Source organism: Rhinoraja longicauda, chromosome 26, assembly GCF_053455715.1.
Source record: "Rhinoraja longicauda isolate Sanriku21f chromosome 26, sRhiLon1.1, whole genome shotgun sequence".
NCBI classification, from domain to species: domain Eukaryota; kingdom Metazoa; phylum Chordata; class Chondrichthyes; order Rajiformes; family Arhynchobatidae; genus Rhinoraja; species Rhinoraja longicauda.
This window is the reverse complement of record NC_135978.1, coordinates 22,540,621-22,555,608: the sequence shown is the minus strand read 5'-3', so window position 1 is coordinate 22,555,608 and position 14,988 is coordinate 22,540,621. Positions and strand designations below refer to the sequence as shown.

At 41.0% G+C, this 14,988-nt stretch overlaps 1 protein-coding gene across 6 annotated transcripts in view; it reads right to left on the bottom strand.

Annotated features, from left to right (window-relative positions):
• Nucleotides 1-14,988, bottom strand: part of bcas3 (BCAS3 microtubule associated cell migration factor) — a 681,054-nt gene that overhangs the window by 503,988 nt on the left and 162,078 nt on the right. For all 6 annotated transcript variants that reach the window (XM_078422068.1, XM_078422067.1, XM_078422074.1 and 3 more), the window contains exon 13: nucleotides 4,086-4,182. In XM_078422068.1, the coding sequence (XP_078278194.1) occupies nucleotides 4,086-4,182 (97 nt within the window). The remainder of the gene's footprint in view (nucleotides 1-4,085; nucleotides 4,183-14,988) is intronic.

The window sequence follows — 14,988 nt, the reverse complement described above, 5'->3', positions numbered from 1 at the left end:
AGTTGTTAATGAACCGTGTCAATAATTGAGGCTCAGAGCAATGATTTTTTTCAGCATTTCACTTGGAGTCCAATAGCAAAAGAACAAGATTACTGAGATTCCTTAGCTGAGAATTTGCTGAGAGATCCTGCACCAGTTTAGACCTGATGTAGAATCTCCAAGCCCTTTCATTTCAATTGAGATTTTAAGACCCCAAGGAAAGGGGTAAAAATAAATGAAGTCCCTTTTTATAATACAGTAAACCCTAATTTTAACAGACCTCTTTACAACGGATTTTGGTTATAGCGGACTGAATCTGTTGTAGAACAAATTCATTATTTAACGGAATGACCAAGAGGTGGATGGAGCGAAAGGTGTTTTCAAACCATTTTTAGTTTAGTTTAGTTTTAAGGTGCAGCATGGAAACATCAAGTCCATGCCCACCCACAAATACCCGTACACTAGTTCTATCGTGCACACTGCAAATTGTCTCTAGTCTGTAGGATAGAACTACCACAGTGGTTCTCTCTTTCCACCTACATTGCAAAGACAAAGGCATTGGGATAGCGTAGGTTTCCCCGGGTGCTGCGGCCTTCACCTCCCCTCCCGCCCCAAAGACGTGTAGGGCTGCAGTCCAGCTATCCTCCGCAAGAGACCCAGACCCGACCCAGGCGGCCCCCGCAACCACATGTCTTGTACAAGACATCATAGATTGTATTTGAGATACTCCTGGCCAACAACTCCAGTCTTGTGTAATATGACCAAGTATGGATCAATTGGTTATCTCAGCAGCCTTTTCAGACAGCAGTCATCACCTCAGCCTCACAGATTGAACATTTTCTCCAGGGTAATTAGTGTAATAACAGTATAACCTATATGTGATGATTTAAATTTTATCCTCAATCCTCACTGTGGCAGCATCATCTCTTAACCAGCATATATCATTGCTCCAGTGCCTTATTATATCCAAAGATGACCAAACAGGCAAGGAGACAAACATGGCAAGCAGATGAACAAACAGGCAAACAGGGCGCTCTTTTAGAAAGGACGACAGGAGGAACTTATTTAGTCAGAGTGTGTCTGTGAAACACATTGCCACAGAGGGCTGTGAAGGCCAAGTCAGTGGATATTTTTAAGGCAGACAAATTCTTGATGAAAACGGGCGTCAAGGGTTATGGGGAGAAGGCAGGAAAATGGGATTAGGAGGCAGAGATCAGCCATGATTGAATGGCGGAGCAGACTCGATGGGTTGAATGGCCTAATTCTTAAAATAATTTTTAAAATAAATATCCCCCCCCCCCCCCAAGTATTAACATCTGAAAATCAACTCTCTTCATTATTATTTCTCCTCACGTTTTCCACCTTTACCTTATTAAAACATCATTTATCTGTAGTCAATGGTAACGGCACATCTCAATGCTGAGTAGCACTTCAGTGGATTCACCAAACTTAAACAGGTAAAACTTCCCAAAAGATGCAATCACTTCAGTCAGAGTGGATATCTGGAACTCAGCATATTAACTTAACTCTTGAAAGTTATGATCAAAGTAGTGAACAAAGGGACGGAAAATGTCTTTTCAAAAGCGAAGCGTGGATGGCCCCATTCCTTACTTGATAAAGTGAAGCAATTCTGATTGAGAGACAATGAGAATATACCAACATAATTATTCAAAGTTGATGGAAGGTCATCAAACTAAAACTTTTTTTCCCTCTTCTTAGATGGTACCTGGCCTGCTGAGAATTTATGCCATTTTATTTCATTTCAGAGTTCCAGCAGTTATGGCATAGAGTCTATAAAAGTGAACGTGCACAAGGCCAGTTTGCAGAATCATTAACATTAGGCCAGGAGGGAAGAAATAATGAGTACCAAGCTGAAGTTTAAAAAAAGTCACAAGGAATAGATCCTTGTTACATACAGAAAAGTTATAAATTTTGATTCACCAGGAAAGTTAATATAGAGTTGAGGTTAAATTTGTTCAGAAAGTGACACATTCAGCAAGGAGAAAGATACCAACTTTGGGACAAGGCTTGTGAGAGATGCAAATGTTTTAGAGCTCCACATATCATTTTCAAAAAATCTTGTCACATGTTATGTTAAGTGGCACATGCAATGAATAAATCAATTTCAAAACAAAAAAATATTTTAATTGTCATTCCTGTGAATTGCCTTAGGTCTTCGTTGATTTTTTTGTGTAATTATCACAATGTCACTACTTTTGAGTTTGAGACCTGTCAGCTTCAAAGCTCATGCAAAAGAAATATTACTATTCACAAACAGCAATGTTACAATTTGGCTGTATGTTATTTAATGGCAGCAGAGCTGGAGGGGGATAGACTCTACAACACAGTCTTAAATTACTGATGTTTTTTTATGTACTACTTAAGCTTTGCTTTCATGGCTTTTAATGTCATCGTCAACCTCTCAACGTAGTACACCATAACCAAAGCTTTTCAATTTATGTCCAAGCATGCTGCTCCTTCGATGGTTTCCTTCCTCCACTCTTTAGCAACAAAATTCATCCCAGGATTTAAAAATGAGCAAATCTCACTATTGCTAACAAGTCCAAACCACTTAAATTTTACTTGATCTGTGATGAGTCCTGAACAACTACAGTTTGTTAGAGTTTGCTCAGAACCCCTGGGCAGTTTGACAGAAATTCCCTAATGATTTTCATGAATTAGCTTCGGGCTATTAACTATGTGTTTTTGCTTCTTAGAGTCATAGAGTAACACAGCGTGGAAACAGGCCCTTCGGCCTAACTTGCCCACACACCGGCCGACATGTCCCAGTTACACTAATATCACCTGCCCGCGTTTGGCCCACATCCCTCCAAACCTGTCTTGTAGCTTGACTTTGGAAAGAGCAATTTGTGGGATTCCTCTTTAACTGGATGGAGGTAATATGATGGATCTGAGTTGCAACCATGGCTTCAGAAAAATGGAAAGACAGTGGCACATTTGTAACTGAAGCACTGAAACACACTGGGTGGTAACATGTTTAAATGATGAGCCAAATACGATGGAAGAAACCTAACAATGCTGAAATTTACAGTCAAAAGCAAGCAGCAATTAACACCGGAAAATAGATTGTACTTCGCTAAATTAGTTCTGCAGGTTGATTTAACAATATATTAACTGTTCTGGTCAAACTGCACCTTGTGCACAGCTTTATCACCAAACCACAAGCAAATCATTCAAACCTGGAATTTGTGCAAAGCAAAAGCATGAAGCTGGCTGGCTCCCACAATCAGTGGGTTTAGTTATGGTAAAGGATCAGAGAAACACACATTTTCAGCCTGAAAAACTATGAACTAATAAGTTCAGAACAATAACGATATCTTTGATTCCTACGTTAATGGTAAGTTTAGGCAGTTGAGATATCAGGCAAAGTTATATGTACCTATGCAATAAAGAGAATGAAGGATAAATAACTAGTGAAATGCCACGTGGAAAAAGTATGTGTACAACATAAACTATTTAGATTGAATAATGTATACACAAGAAGCAATTTCTAGATAATCTAAAGAGCTGATAAAAGGGAAATTTGGAAGCAATATTAGATTTTTTTTCTGTACAAAATAATTCATCAACACTTGGAAAGGCCTCTCATGCAGACGAGTTATTTAAAACCGATGAGCTTAATAGACGTTCGTATTTCTATCAATCAATTAACAAAACGATCACACTTAGATTTACAACTTGGAGATGGCAGAAATAATAGCTGAATTTGTTTACAATCATTAATAATTTAACATTTTATAAATCAAATGTAAAATAATTTGATGCGATGAGGAGGGAGTGCAATGAGGTGGGAACACCACACTGTGGCAGAGGATGGAGCACCACGCTGAGGGAGTGGCGGTAAGGAGGGAACATCTCCTCACAAGTCACGAAAATAATGATGAATTATTTCTAATCATTAAAATAATTATGAAATAAATGTTTGGGAGATGGGGGAGGGGGGGAAGAGGAGGAGTTGATTAATTTATTTAGCCTTGCTCATTTCTCTTAAGAAAGTTACGTTTCTAAAGCTTCAATTATAGATGTACTGTGGTCTTCTAAGAGTTAGTAGTTCAAAACCATGAAGACAAACTCTTTGCACTTACCACTGGGGTTGAAAGCCATGCAAGAAATGGGCTTATTATCATGAGCCAGGAAATGAGCCACTATGCCTTTACCCTCCGCATCCTCACTGACAAGCACCTGCATTGTAAAGCAAAAAGAATAAAGTCAGAATAACATCACTTCCTATGAAATGTTCCTTGTTCAAATAGAATGCTTTGTAACCCACAAATAGCTAGAATTAAATATTCTACCCTGATGAAAACAGATATTTCCAAACATAGCAGAAACATCATCTACTCGATGTTATTTAGTTTATATTTCAATTGTTTTAAACTAAAATTGATGACATTTAAAGGGGATGTGCAGATTATGATAGTGCCACTTGAAGATTATTTTAAATCAGGATCATTAATTAGAGTGAAACTTGGGTGGTTTGCTTGCATTGCTGGACTTGCATATGATACTGATGTTAATTATATTTTTTCAAGAAGTATATGGATGCATGTCTAAATAGTATTCATAACCCCAAGATGTCCCAAAGCACTTTACAATCAATTGAAAACCTTTTGAAATGCTGCCATTGTTCTAATGTAGAGAAATATACGACCAAATTTGTGCGCTGCATGTTGTTCTAAATAGCAATTACTGGACAATAATTTTTTGTGCTCCCTTATTCTGTGTAAAAAACTGTGTAAAAAACTCATCCTGCACATCTCCTTTAAACTTTGCCCCTCCGACATTAAAGTTATGCAATCTAATTTTTTCCATGCTGGAAAAGAGTTAATGACTGTCTGCACCATTTGTGTCAATAGAGAGAGTAGCCCATCAATAACAAACTGTTCTGTTTGCTAACCCAGTAAAACTAACTCGTGTTTTATTTCCAAACACTAAAAATGGCATCTCACGCACACCAAATATGAAATTGAAGGCTTTTAGCTTGAAAATTAATTTATATAATACGAATAAATAAATAAAACAATAGACATTGAGGCGCTAAACAAAAATGTACTGTCGGGAAATCTTCCATTTGACAGAAAATGTGCATGTTTACAATGTCAGTGTGCGCGTGGTTTATATATACAGCATCAGCAATGTTTGCTTTATTCTACTGCAGTAAATTCTCAAATTTTCACAAACAGCTCCACAGCACGAAATTCCTACTTGCACAATTGCACAATCTTGAGAACTATTTCCAACAGACATTCTGTTAATGTTGATGTATTTACTTCAACATGGTTTTTATTCCCATCAGTCTATACACAATGCAACATACACTGGCGCCTCCTTAAGGAATGGAGATTACAAAAGTAGTTATAAAGAATATTATTTTCCTTTCAATAATTCAGATTATTTTGAAGTAATATCAAGTATTAACTGACCATTATATTAGTTTGACAAGTTATAATTTATTTCATTTTGTACAGTGGAGGGAAAACATTATGATTCAACATCTTTTACTTCAATCAGAGCAATACTGAGGCTGTTGGCATGCCTCGTTACTAAACAGATAAACAAATAATCCCAGATATTATTCGAAAAAGAGACGTCTCCTGGTGTTCTAGTCAACCAAAACCACTGAAAGCAAATTCCCACAGCATCTGCCCAAATTGCTGTCCATGAGACATTTATATCCACTTTGGCGGCAAAAATAAGGAGGCAGATTATTATCTCAATGATGTCAGATTAGGTAATGGGGAAGTGCAACGAGACCTTGGTGTCCTTGTACACCAGTCACTGAAGGTAAGCGTGCAGGTACAGCTGGCAGTGAAGAAAGTTAATGGCATGTTGGCGTTCATAACGAGAGGATTTGAGTACAGGAGCAAAGAAGTCCTTCTGGTATAGGGCCTTGGTGAAACCACATCTGGTCTCCTAATTTGAGGAAGGACGTCCTTGCTATTGAGGCAGTGCAGCGTAGGTTCACGAGGTTAATCCCTGGGATGGAGGGACAGCCATATGAGGAGAGATTGGAAAGACTAGGCTTGTATTCACTGGAGTTTAGAAGGATGAGAGGGGATCTTATACAGACATATAAAATCATAAAAGGACTAATCAAGCTAGATGCAGGAAAAATATTCCCAATGTTGGGGGAGTCCAGAACCAGGGGACACAGTCTAAGAATAAAGGGGAGGCCATTTAAAACTGAGGTGAGAAGAAACATTTTTACCCAGAGAGTTGTGAATTTGTGGAATTCTCTGCCAAAGAAGGCAGTGGAGGCCAATTCACTGGATATATTTAAAAGAGAGTTAGATAGAGCTCTAGGGGCTAGTGGAATCAAGGGTTATGGGGAGAAGGCAGGCACAGGTTACTGATTGTAGATGATCAGCCATGATCACAATGAATGGCAGTGCTGGCTCGAAGGGCCAAATGGCCTCCTCCTGCACCTATTTTCTATGTTTCTATGTTGTTACAGCAGAAAATTAGATGGCAGAGAAATAACATAATAATCAGAAAACCAAATCTTCTGGATTCATTTTCAGCTACTAAGTAGGAAGAAGAAACATTTTTTTAAATGATTGCTGGTAATTGGGTGCACCATCCTGTTTCATGACCATGGCCCCATCCTCAACCCCATAACTCCATCTAAACTCATTTTCAAACCCTGGACCTCGGTCTCAGCATCCCCTTCTTCAATTGGATCCTTGACCTATTGATCCATAGACCACAATCTGTAAGGGAAGGCGACAAAACATCCTCCACAATAATTCTCAACACTGGTGCCCCACAAGGCTGTGTTCATAAGTTTATATCATGGGAGCAGAAATTAGGCCATGCGGCCTGTCAGGTCTATCCTGCCATTCAATCATGACATCTATCAACCCCATTTTCCTGCCTTCTCCCCATAGCCACTGACACCAATACTAATCAAGAACGTATCAATCTCCAACTTAAAAAATATCCATTGACTTGGCCTCCACAGCCTTCTGTAGCATTGAATTCCACAGATTCGCCACCCTCTGACTAAAGAAATTCCCCCTCTTCTTTCCAAGTGTCTGTCCTTTTATTCTGAGGCAAATGCCTCTGTTCCAAGACTCTCCCACTAGTGGAAACATCCTCTCCACATTCACTTTATCCAGTCCTTTTTGGTATTCTTTGTCCCTTACTTCATACTCATGCCTATGCAGTCAAATTCTGCTCTAAACAAGTTTGCAGATGACACCATCAAAATGAGCTGGATCTCAAAGAATGTTTAGATGGAGTACAGACATCTTAGTAGCGTGACATCAAAACAACAATGCCTTGCTCAATATCAGCAAAGCATAGGAACTGGTCGTCAACTTCAGGAAGCAGGATGGAATTATTGAATCTATTATGCTTAAGTGGAAACAGTCAAGAGCTTGAAGTTCCAAGGTGTAAATATCATCAATTTGTTCTGGTCCATCCATATTTGACACTAAGATCAAGAAAGCACACCTATCACCTATACCTCCAAATTCGCGGAATGCTAAGGAAATTCGACACATTTGCAATGACTCATCAATTTCTACGGATGCACCATAAAAAACTTCCTATCTGGATGTATCACAGCCTGGTAGAGCAATTGCTCTGCCCAAAACAACAAGAAATTGCAAACAGTTCTGGACACAACCCAGTCCACCACACAAACTACCCTCCTCCCCACCCCCATCAATTCCATCCAAACTTCATTCTGCCTTGGGAAAGATAATCAAGGACCATTCACCCCCTAATCATTCTTTCTTCTCTCCCCACCCATCGGGCAGAAGATGCAAAAGTTTGAAAATGCATTCCACCAGATTTAAGAACAGATTTTTCTCCAATGTTAGTCTCTTAAGTTAACTTCTCATAAGCCAAAACCAAGCCAATCTACCTTGTTGCGGCCTTACCCGTTAAACTTTACAAATCTGCACTTTCTCTGTAGTTGTAAGTATATTCTGCACTCTGCTTCCTTTCTGACATCAATTGGAGGAACAGTTCAGGAAAGGCTACAAGGCCGTTTCTCTCCCTCCTTTTGGGAAATCTGACCACGCTGCCATTTTCTTGCTGCCGGAGTACAAACAACGGATAGTACGGGAAGCGACAGTGACGAGGGACGTAAAGCGGTGAGCTGACCATTCAGAGGCCATGCTGCAGGATGCACTGAGCGAAGTCGACTGGAACATGTTCCAAGAAAGTTCCAGAGACGTAAATGAGTTTGCGGAAGCGGTTACGGACTTCATTGCCACAATAGCCGATACCATCATCCCCACGGTAAGGGTCAGTATCTTCCCTAACCAAAAACCCTGGGTGGACAGGTCTATTCGCGTGGCCTTGAATGCTCGCACCGCTGCTTACAACTCCGGCCTGGCATCCGGCAACATGGACGACTACAAGGGAGAGTCATACCGACTGCGAAGGGCAGTGAAGGATGCAAAAAAGAGGTACCGGGACAAGATGGAGTCACAGATGGAGCAGCAGGACACCAGGCGCCTTTGACAGGGGCTACGGACTATAACTAGCTACAGGTCCAGCACCCCCTCAACCGGAAGTGCCGGCTCCTCCTTAGCTGATGACCTGAACTCTTTTTACGCACGGTTTGAGACGGGTAACACCACCAGCTCACCGTCTAAAAACAGCACCGAAGGGGCGCTGGCTAGCGAGGCTGGAGGGGGATCCACCGCCGGGGATGTGAACACATTCTCGGTGTCCGAGCATGAGGTGAGGTGGGCTCTGACGCGTGTGAACACGAGGAAAGCTGGAGGCCCAGATGGTATATCTGGGCGAGTACTAAAGTCTTGTGCTACTCAGCTTGCTCCAGTGCTCACCACAATATTCAACCTCTCCTTGGCAAAGTCCGTGGTCCCTGCATGCTTCAAAAGATCCATCATTGTACCGGTGCCAAAGAATGCCTCTCCAGCGTGTTTAAATGACTACCGACCGGTGGCCCTCACCTCGATTGTCATGAAATGCTTTGAGAGGCTAGTCAAGAAGCACATCTGCGCCCTCCTTCCTCGCAACATGGACCCACTACAGTTCGCATACCGTCCGAACAGGTCCATGGATGATGCGGTCTCCCAGGTTCTACACACCGCTCTCTCTCATCTGGACAGCCAGGGGGGCTATGTGAGGATGCTGTTCATTGACTTTAGTTCAGCATTCAACACAATAGTCCCCAGCAGACTGGTTGAGAAGCTGCTGGAACTGGGGCTTAGCACCCCTCTGTGTGCCTGGGTCCTGGACTTTCTCACTGCCAGGCCCCAAGTGGTCAGGATGGGGAGCACACATCTAGCTCCCTCACCCTGAACATAGGATCCCCCCAGGGCTGCGTCCTTAGCCCCCTACTGTACTCCCTGTACAAACATGACTGTGGGGCCAGGTTCAGCTCAAACTCCATCATCAAGTTTGCTGATGACACTGTGGTGGTGGGCCGGATCTCCAACAACGACGAGAAGGCCTACCGGGAGGAGGTGGCTGATCTGGCACTCTGGTGTCAGGACAATAGCCTCCTCTTGAATGTCACTAAAACAAAGGAGCTGATTGTGGACTTCAGAAGGGCTAAACATCCAAGGACGTACACGCCACTGGAGATAAATGGGTCTATTGTGGATAGGGTGAGCAGTTTCAAATACTTGGGAGTCCGCATCGCAGAGGATCTGACGTGGGCAACGCACATTGCCGCACTGGTGGGTAAGGCTAAGCAGTGCCTTTACCACCTTAGACAACTGAGGAAATTCAGAGTGTCTCAGAGGATCCTTCATTGCTTCTACTCTGGGGCTGTAGAGAGCATCCTGTCCGGCAACATTACAGTCTGGTTTGGGAACAGCTCTGCCCAGGACAGGATAGCCCTGCAGAGAGTAGTGCGTTCGGCAGATCGCACCATGGGAACTACACTCGTCCCCCTGCAGGACCTATACATCAGGAGGTGCAGATCCAGAGCAAGCAAGATCATGAGGGACCCCTGCCACCCCAGTAACGGACTGTTCCAGATGCTATGATCAGGCAAACGCCTCCGCTGTCACGCTGTGAAAACGGAGAGGATGAGACGGAGCTTCTTCCCACAGGCCATCAGGACTGTCAACTTTTATAACCCCAGAGACTAAATTTTTGTCGACAATAATAGCAACTTATTAACTTTATTTATATGCTGTAACTGTAATTCTTTTTGTGCACAACCCGCAGGCATTGCCACTTTCATTTCACTGCACATCGTGTATGTGTATGTGACAAATAAATTTGACTTGACTTGACTTGAGTATCTCATGTTTCACTTGGGCAGCTTACAACCCAGTGGTATGAATATTGATTTCTCTAACTTCAAGTAACTCTTGCGTCCCCTCTCTCTCTGACCCTCCCCCGTCCGAGTTGTCATACTAGTTTTACTGTCGCCCTGTTTAGTTCCTGTCTGTATACTCGTTATCACCTATCCCACAACCAAAAATAGCCTATTGATTATTGATGCATTTTGCATTTCTTCCATTCATTTGCCCCAAGTGCCGTCTATATCTCACTCCCCTTTCCCCCGATTCTCAGTCTGAAGAAAGGTCTCGACGCAAAACGTCACCTATTCCTTTTTCCAGAGATGCTGCCTGACCCGCTGTGTTACTCCAACTTTTTGTGTCTATCTTCCTTTCTCTTTTAACCTGATGTACTCACCACGCACGATACTGATGTTGATATTATAAGATCAGCAAATGTAAGATCTGCCCAGTTTTTGATGTCTATAATAACTAACAGATCTAATGTAGAAAAATACAAATCAAGCACGGTATTTTTGTGCCCGCCTTCCAAACTCTAACCTTCCTTGTGTGCAGAGGAGGTTTATACTTTGGTGTATTAAAGGAAAAAAGGTTGATCCTGCTTTGCAGGGAGTCTGGTATTTCAAAGGAACAAAACAAAAAGTGCTATTATCCCATTTAAAATGCTTCAAAATTTGATTAACAACATTCAAATAAATGGAAAGGGCATTCAAAAGTAGAAATGAACAAGGCAGATAAAGACCACTGTAGTCCATTTGGCCAATCTCATCTTTCAAATAAATGTCACATTATACTCTGTCACTTTAATGGGAGCATGTGCTGTGCTGTGTTGGGTTTTTTTAATTTGGTTTTTAGTTTTGTGTTACCTTGAATGTGTTGGACACATTGTTGCTTCTAAATCAGGAATTTGTAATTTGTGAGGGAATACAGCAATGTTAAAGACAGACTTTCAGCTGAGGCATTGAGCTGAAGTTTACCAAAGCAAAACTAATGGAGCATTATTTTAAAAAATAACCTGATTTTTTCCTGATGTCCCATTTCAAAATGGCCTTTCTTATGTTAAATATATTTTTTGGCTCTCAAAAGTTTACTTCAAATTTTAAAAAACTTCCATTATCTTTTGGCCTTTTTTCTCATTCCTTCATTGTTTTCCAATTTATTTATAGAAAGGGATTAATAAGAAAGCATAATATTGTATGTTGACTTCTTGGAACATAGTTCGAAGATGAACTGACATCTCTTTATCATTTCTATTGTTATTTTCTCCAATGGACACCATAGAAACATGGCAGCCAAGCACTGGCGCATTCTTTTAAAGTGCTGTCATTCAGTTTAATTAAATGGCTGAAAATCACCAGGGACTCTGTAAAAAGGCTGAGGTAAGTGAGAGAGGAAGTTGTGTAGTTTTGATTTATGATAGTTATTAAATACTGTGTAAGTTGGCCAAATAAAAGATCTCACTCACTTTAATCACCACTTTGATGTTACTCATTTGAGAAAATGAACAAGAATCTTTAAAGCCACAGGGTGCTAAAGTAAGAGACATTCATAATTAGGAATTTAAATTTTTCCGAATAAATGGTTCACTAATTTTCATAAATCTTTGTTTTAAAATATCCTACTCCCTTCCCATCTTCATTTACAAATAAAAAGCACATGTCATTTTCCCAATGGCTTATTTATTCAGTGTGTTGCACAGATGAGAAAAATACAGGCCTCAGTCAGTTTGGGTGGGATTAGTGATTTTGGTATGGGTAGGTGACCTAGGTTAAAAAGTTAACAGATTCATTCCCAATTGAAATATTGAAATGCAATGGTTGTTGCAGGTTTTAATACTAGCTCAAGACTGGATCAGTCCTGGATGCCTTACAGCAGCCTCACCACCTAACCTAAAAACCTAATGCTGGCAAAGATAGTCTTGCTTATAAATGGATAATGTAAACTGAGCAAGGTACTGGGTAACCATCATCAACAGGACCATACTCAGCAATTTATCAACTACCTCAGGAAAAGAGGTGGATAAAGCATAACTATTTCACGATAATAACAATTGTTTTTCCACTTTCTTAAGGCTCAGCTCTTCCACAAATTCATTTTCAAGATTCAGGATGCGGTTGCATCTTTTATCACCAAAGAACAGTTTACAGTAAGGTCCATAAACTCAGAGCGTCACAACTGATTTTGAACATAAAGTCAAAACATTAGTGAGGAATTTATCTGGTGCTCAACTTAATATCAGTGAACACTAACTGTGGCAAAACAAACACTCCTTGAATAATTCACAGATGGACAAGATCGTGAAAGGATTTGTAAACATCAATTTCAAAACACACAATTCTTTACCAGGATTCTGATATTAGTATGGCAGAAGAGGTTAGAGAATGTAACTCTACATCTTTGCTCATGCATCTTTGGAGTCTTGTATGAGCGCTTGCACTCTCTGCCCGTCAGTTACAGCACAAACATAACGACGTTTACAAAGCTTTCAATGTGACCATGGCTGATCATTCTCAATCAGTACCCCGTTCCTGCCTTCTCCCCATACCCCCTGACTCCGCTATCCTTAAGAGCTCTATCTAGCTCTCTCTTGAATGCATTCAGAGAATTGGCCTCCACTGCCTTCTGAGGCAGAGAATTCCACAGATTCACAACTCTCTGACTGAAAAAGTTTTTCCTCATCTCAGTTCTAAATGTTAAAGGCAGACTTTCGGCTGAGGCATTGAGCTGTGGTGATAAATACCTACTGATAGACTGTATTTTCCTACACTTAACTTTAAAGACTGGTGGTACAAATTGGGATTTGGAATGGCTCCACAATTCTTTTGGCACATCCATATCACTTGAGCCAAGTCTATAAACAAACGACAGATGACAGCATCATCCGGCCTTTATATCACTGGACATTAATAGACACAAAAGTCAAAGCCTCATTTATCAGGAAAGAGCTGTATTGGAACAGGCTTGAACAGCTTTCTAAAAGTTTTTAAAATCCTTTCCATCAGGCAACATGGCATACAGCAAAATCTCACATTGTTCATCTGTTTTTACCTACTTAGCCCATTTCTTTATGGTTCTACTGATAGGGAGAAGACTGTTGAACCAAACAGTGGTACAATCGGTTTGTGATAGTGTCATGGATTTTCTAAAGTTTGTCAGAACAGAGAAGAGGTACCCGAAAATAACATGACCATCTGGAGAGCAGCATCTCTGACAGCGTTGTGCTCTCCTGAAACTGACAAGTAGTGAACCATCAAGAGTTTAAATCCAAATGTTGGTACATACCACTAAACTTATGACCTGCTGTAGTGCAAGGGTTAAACAGACAATTTCAGCTAAAATTTAAAATGGAGTTATCAGCTATATTAGCAGCACTGCATTCCGTGCCTTTCGAAAACAAGATTCCAATGCAGTTTCCCAGTGGGAGATTACCTTCCACCAGTCCATGCCTGGGAACTTACAATGCCTGAGAAATCACACCATTCTATGGGAAAGTGTAGCATTGGTGCACCAAACACAACAGCAATAGTTGGGTTGACCCCCTGCCGCTAGTAGTGCAGAAACGTTGCAGACAAGGGGGGGGGGGGGGGTTATGATTGATGCGGGGAGGGGCCAGTGGCACAGTCTGCTCTGATGAGAAATACCATAAAGGATGGTGTCAGGCACCCTTTTGAGGAGAGTGCCCCAGCCTTGGACCATGTCATGAACGGTGCCAGGTGATCAAGAAGAGGAACATCCTGCGGCGTGCTCTGCTGTGTACTCGGGGATTGCGAGTGCATACGGGGATATACGAGTATATGTGCCTTATTTGGTAGTGTAATAAAATACTTAGTGAATAAAACTCTGAATCCGGTGATTTATCAAACACAACACTTGCTGACTCAGGTCAGAGTACTATCCGTTGAGCCCAGCTAATACAATGTGCAACTAGATAAGTAAGTAGTTTTCATTTACTATTGGGCTATTGGGGCAGTATCATAGCCCAAGGCCTAATTATTGAGCGATTTACCTCAACATGGTAGCCGAGGACAATTTAAATTTAAGTAATTCAATAAATCTGGTCTAAAAACACAATATTTGTAATGGTGGCCATAAAACTGTTTGAATTAAAAACTTAGGAGTAGCAAGAGAATGCAGATGCTGGAAACAGTGGCATTAAAAAACAGAGCTGCTGGAAGAACTCAGCGGGCCAGTCAGCATCTGTAAGTCAGTCAGAAGGAAATGGATTAGCAGTCTAGATGAAGGATCTTGACCCGAGACATTTAACTATCCATTTCCTTCCACAGATGATGCCTGGTCCGCTGATTTCCTTGAAACAGCTCTCCAATGTTTCAAGGGAAAACCCAACCAGATTCTTCCGAAAGTCTGCCATCTTTATCTGAACTCAGCTTAATGTGATTTTAGACCCATTAATTGATTCTTAACTGTACTTGCCGTTCAGGGACAATTAAAGTTACCAACAAAGTTGACATCCCGCGAATAAATAAATAATCACATTCAAAAACAACATCTAAATTTCAACCAAATGCAACAAAATTTCAGCCCAATCCACCGGATCAATTTTGCCAGTTAAGTTCAGTTCAAGCACTAGAATCTCAAAAATCTATATTGCAGTGAGGCAAAGACTTTAACAGAGCTGAATTCAAAAAATCACTTTTTGGAGATCTATGGATACAATCCTCAAACAAAATGTCAGTCTATCCCACAGATCAACATTAAATTAACAACACTTAATGCTTATTTAGGGGATTCTTAA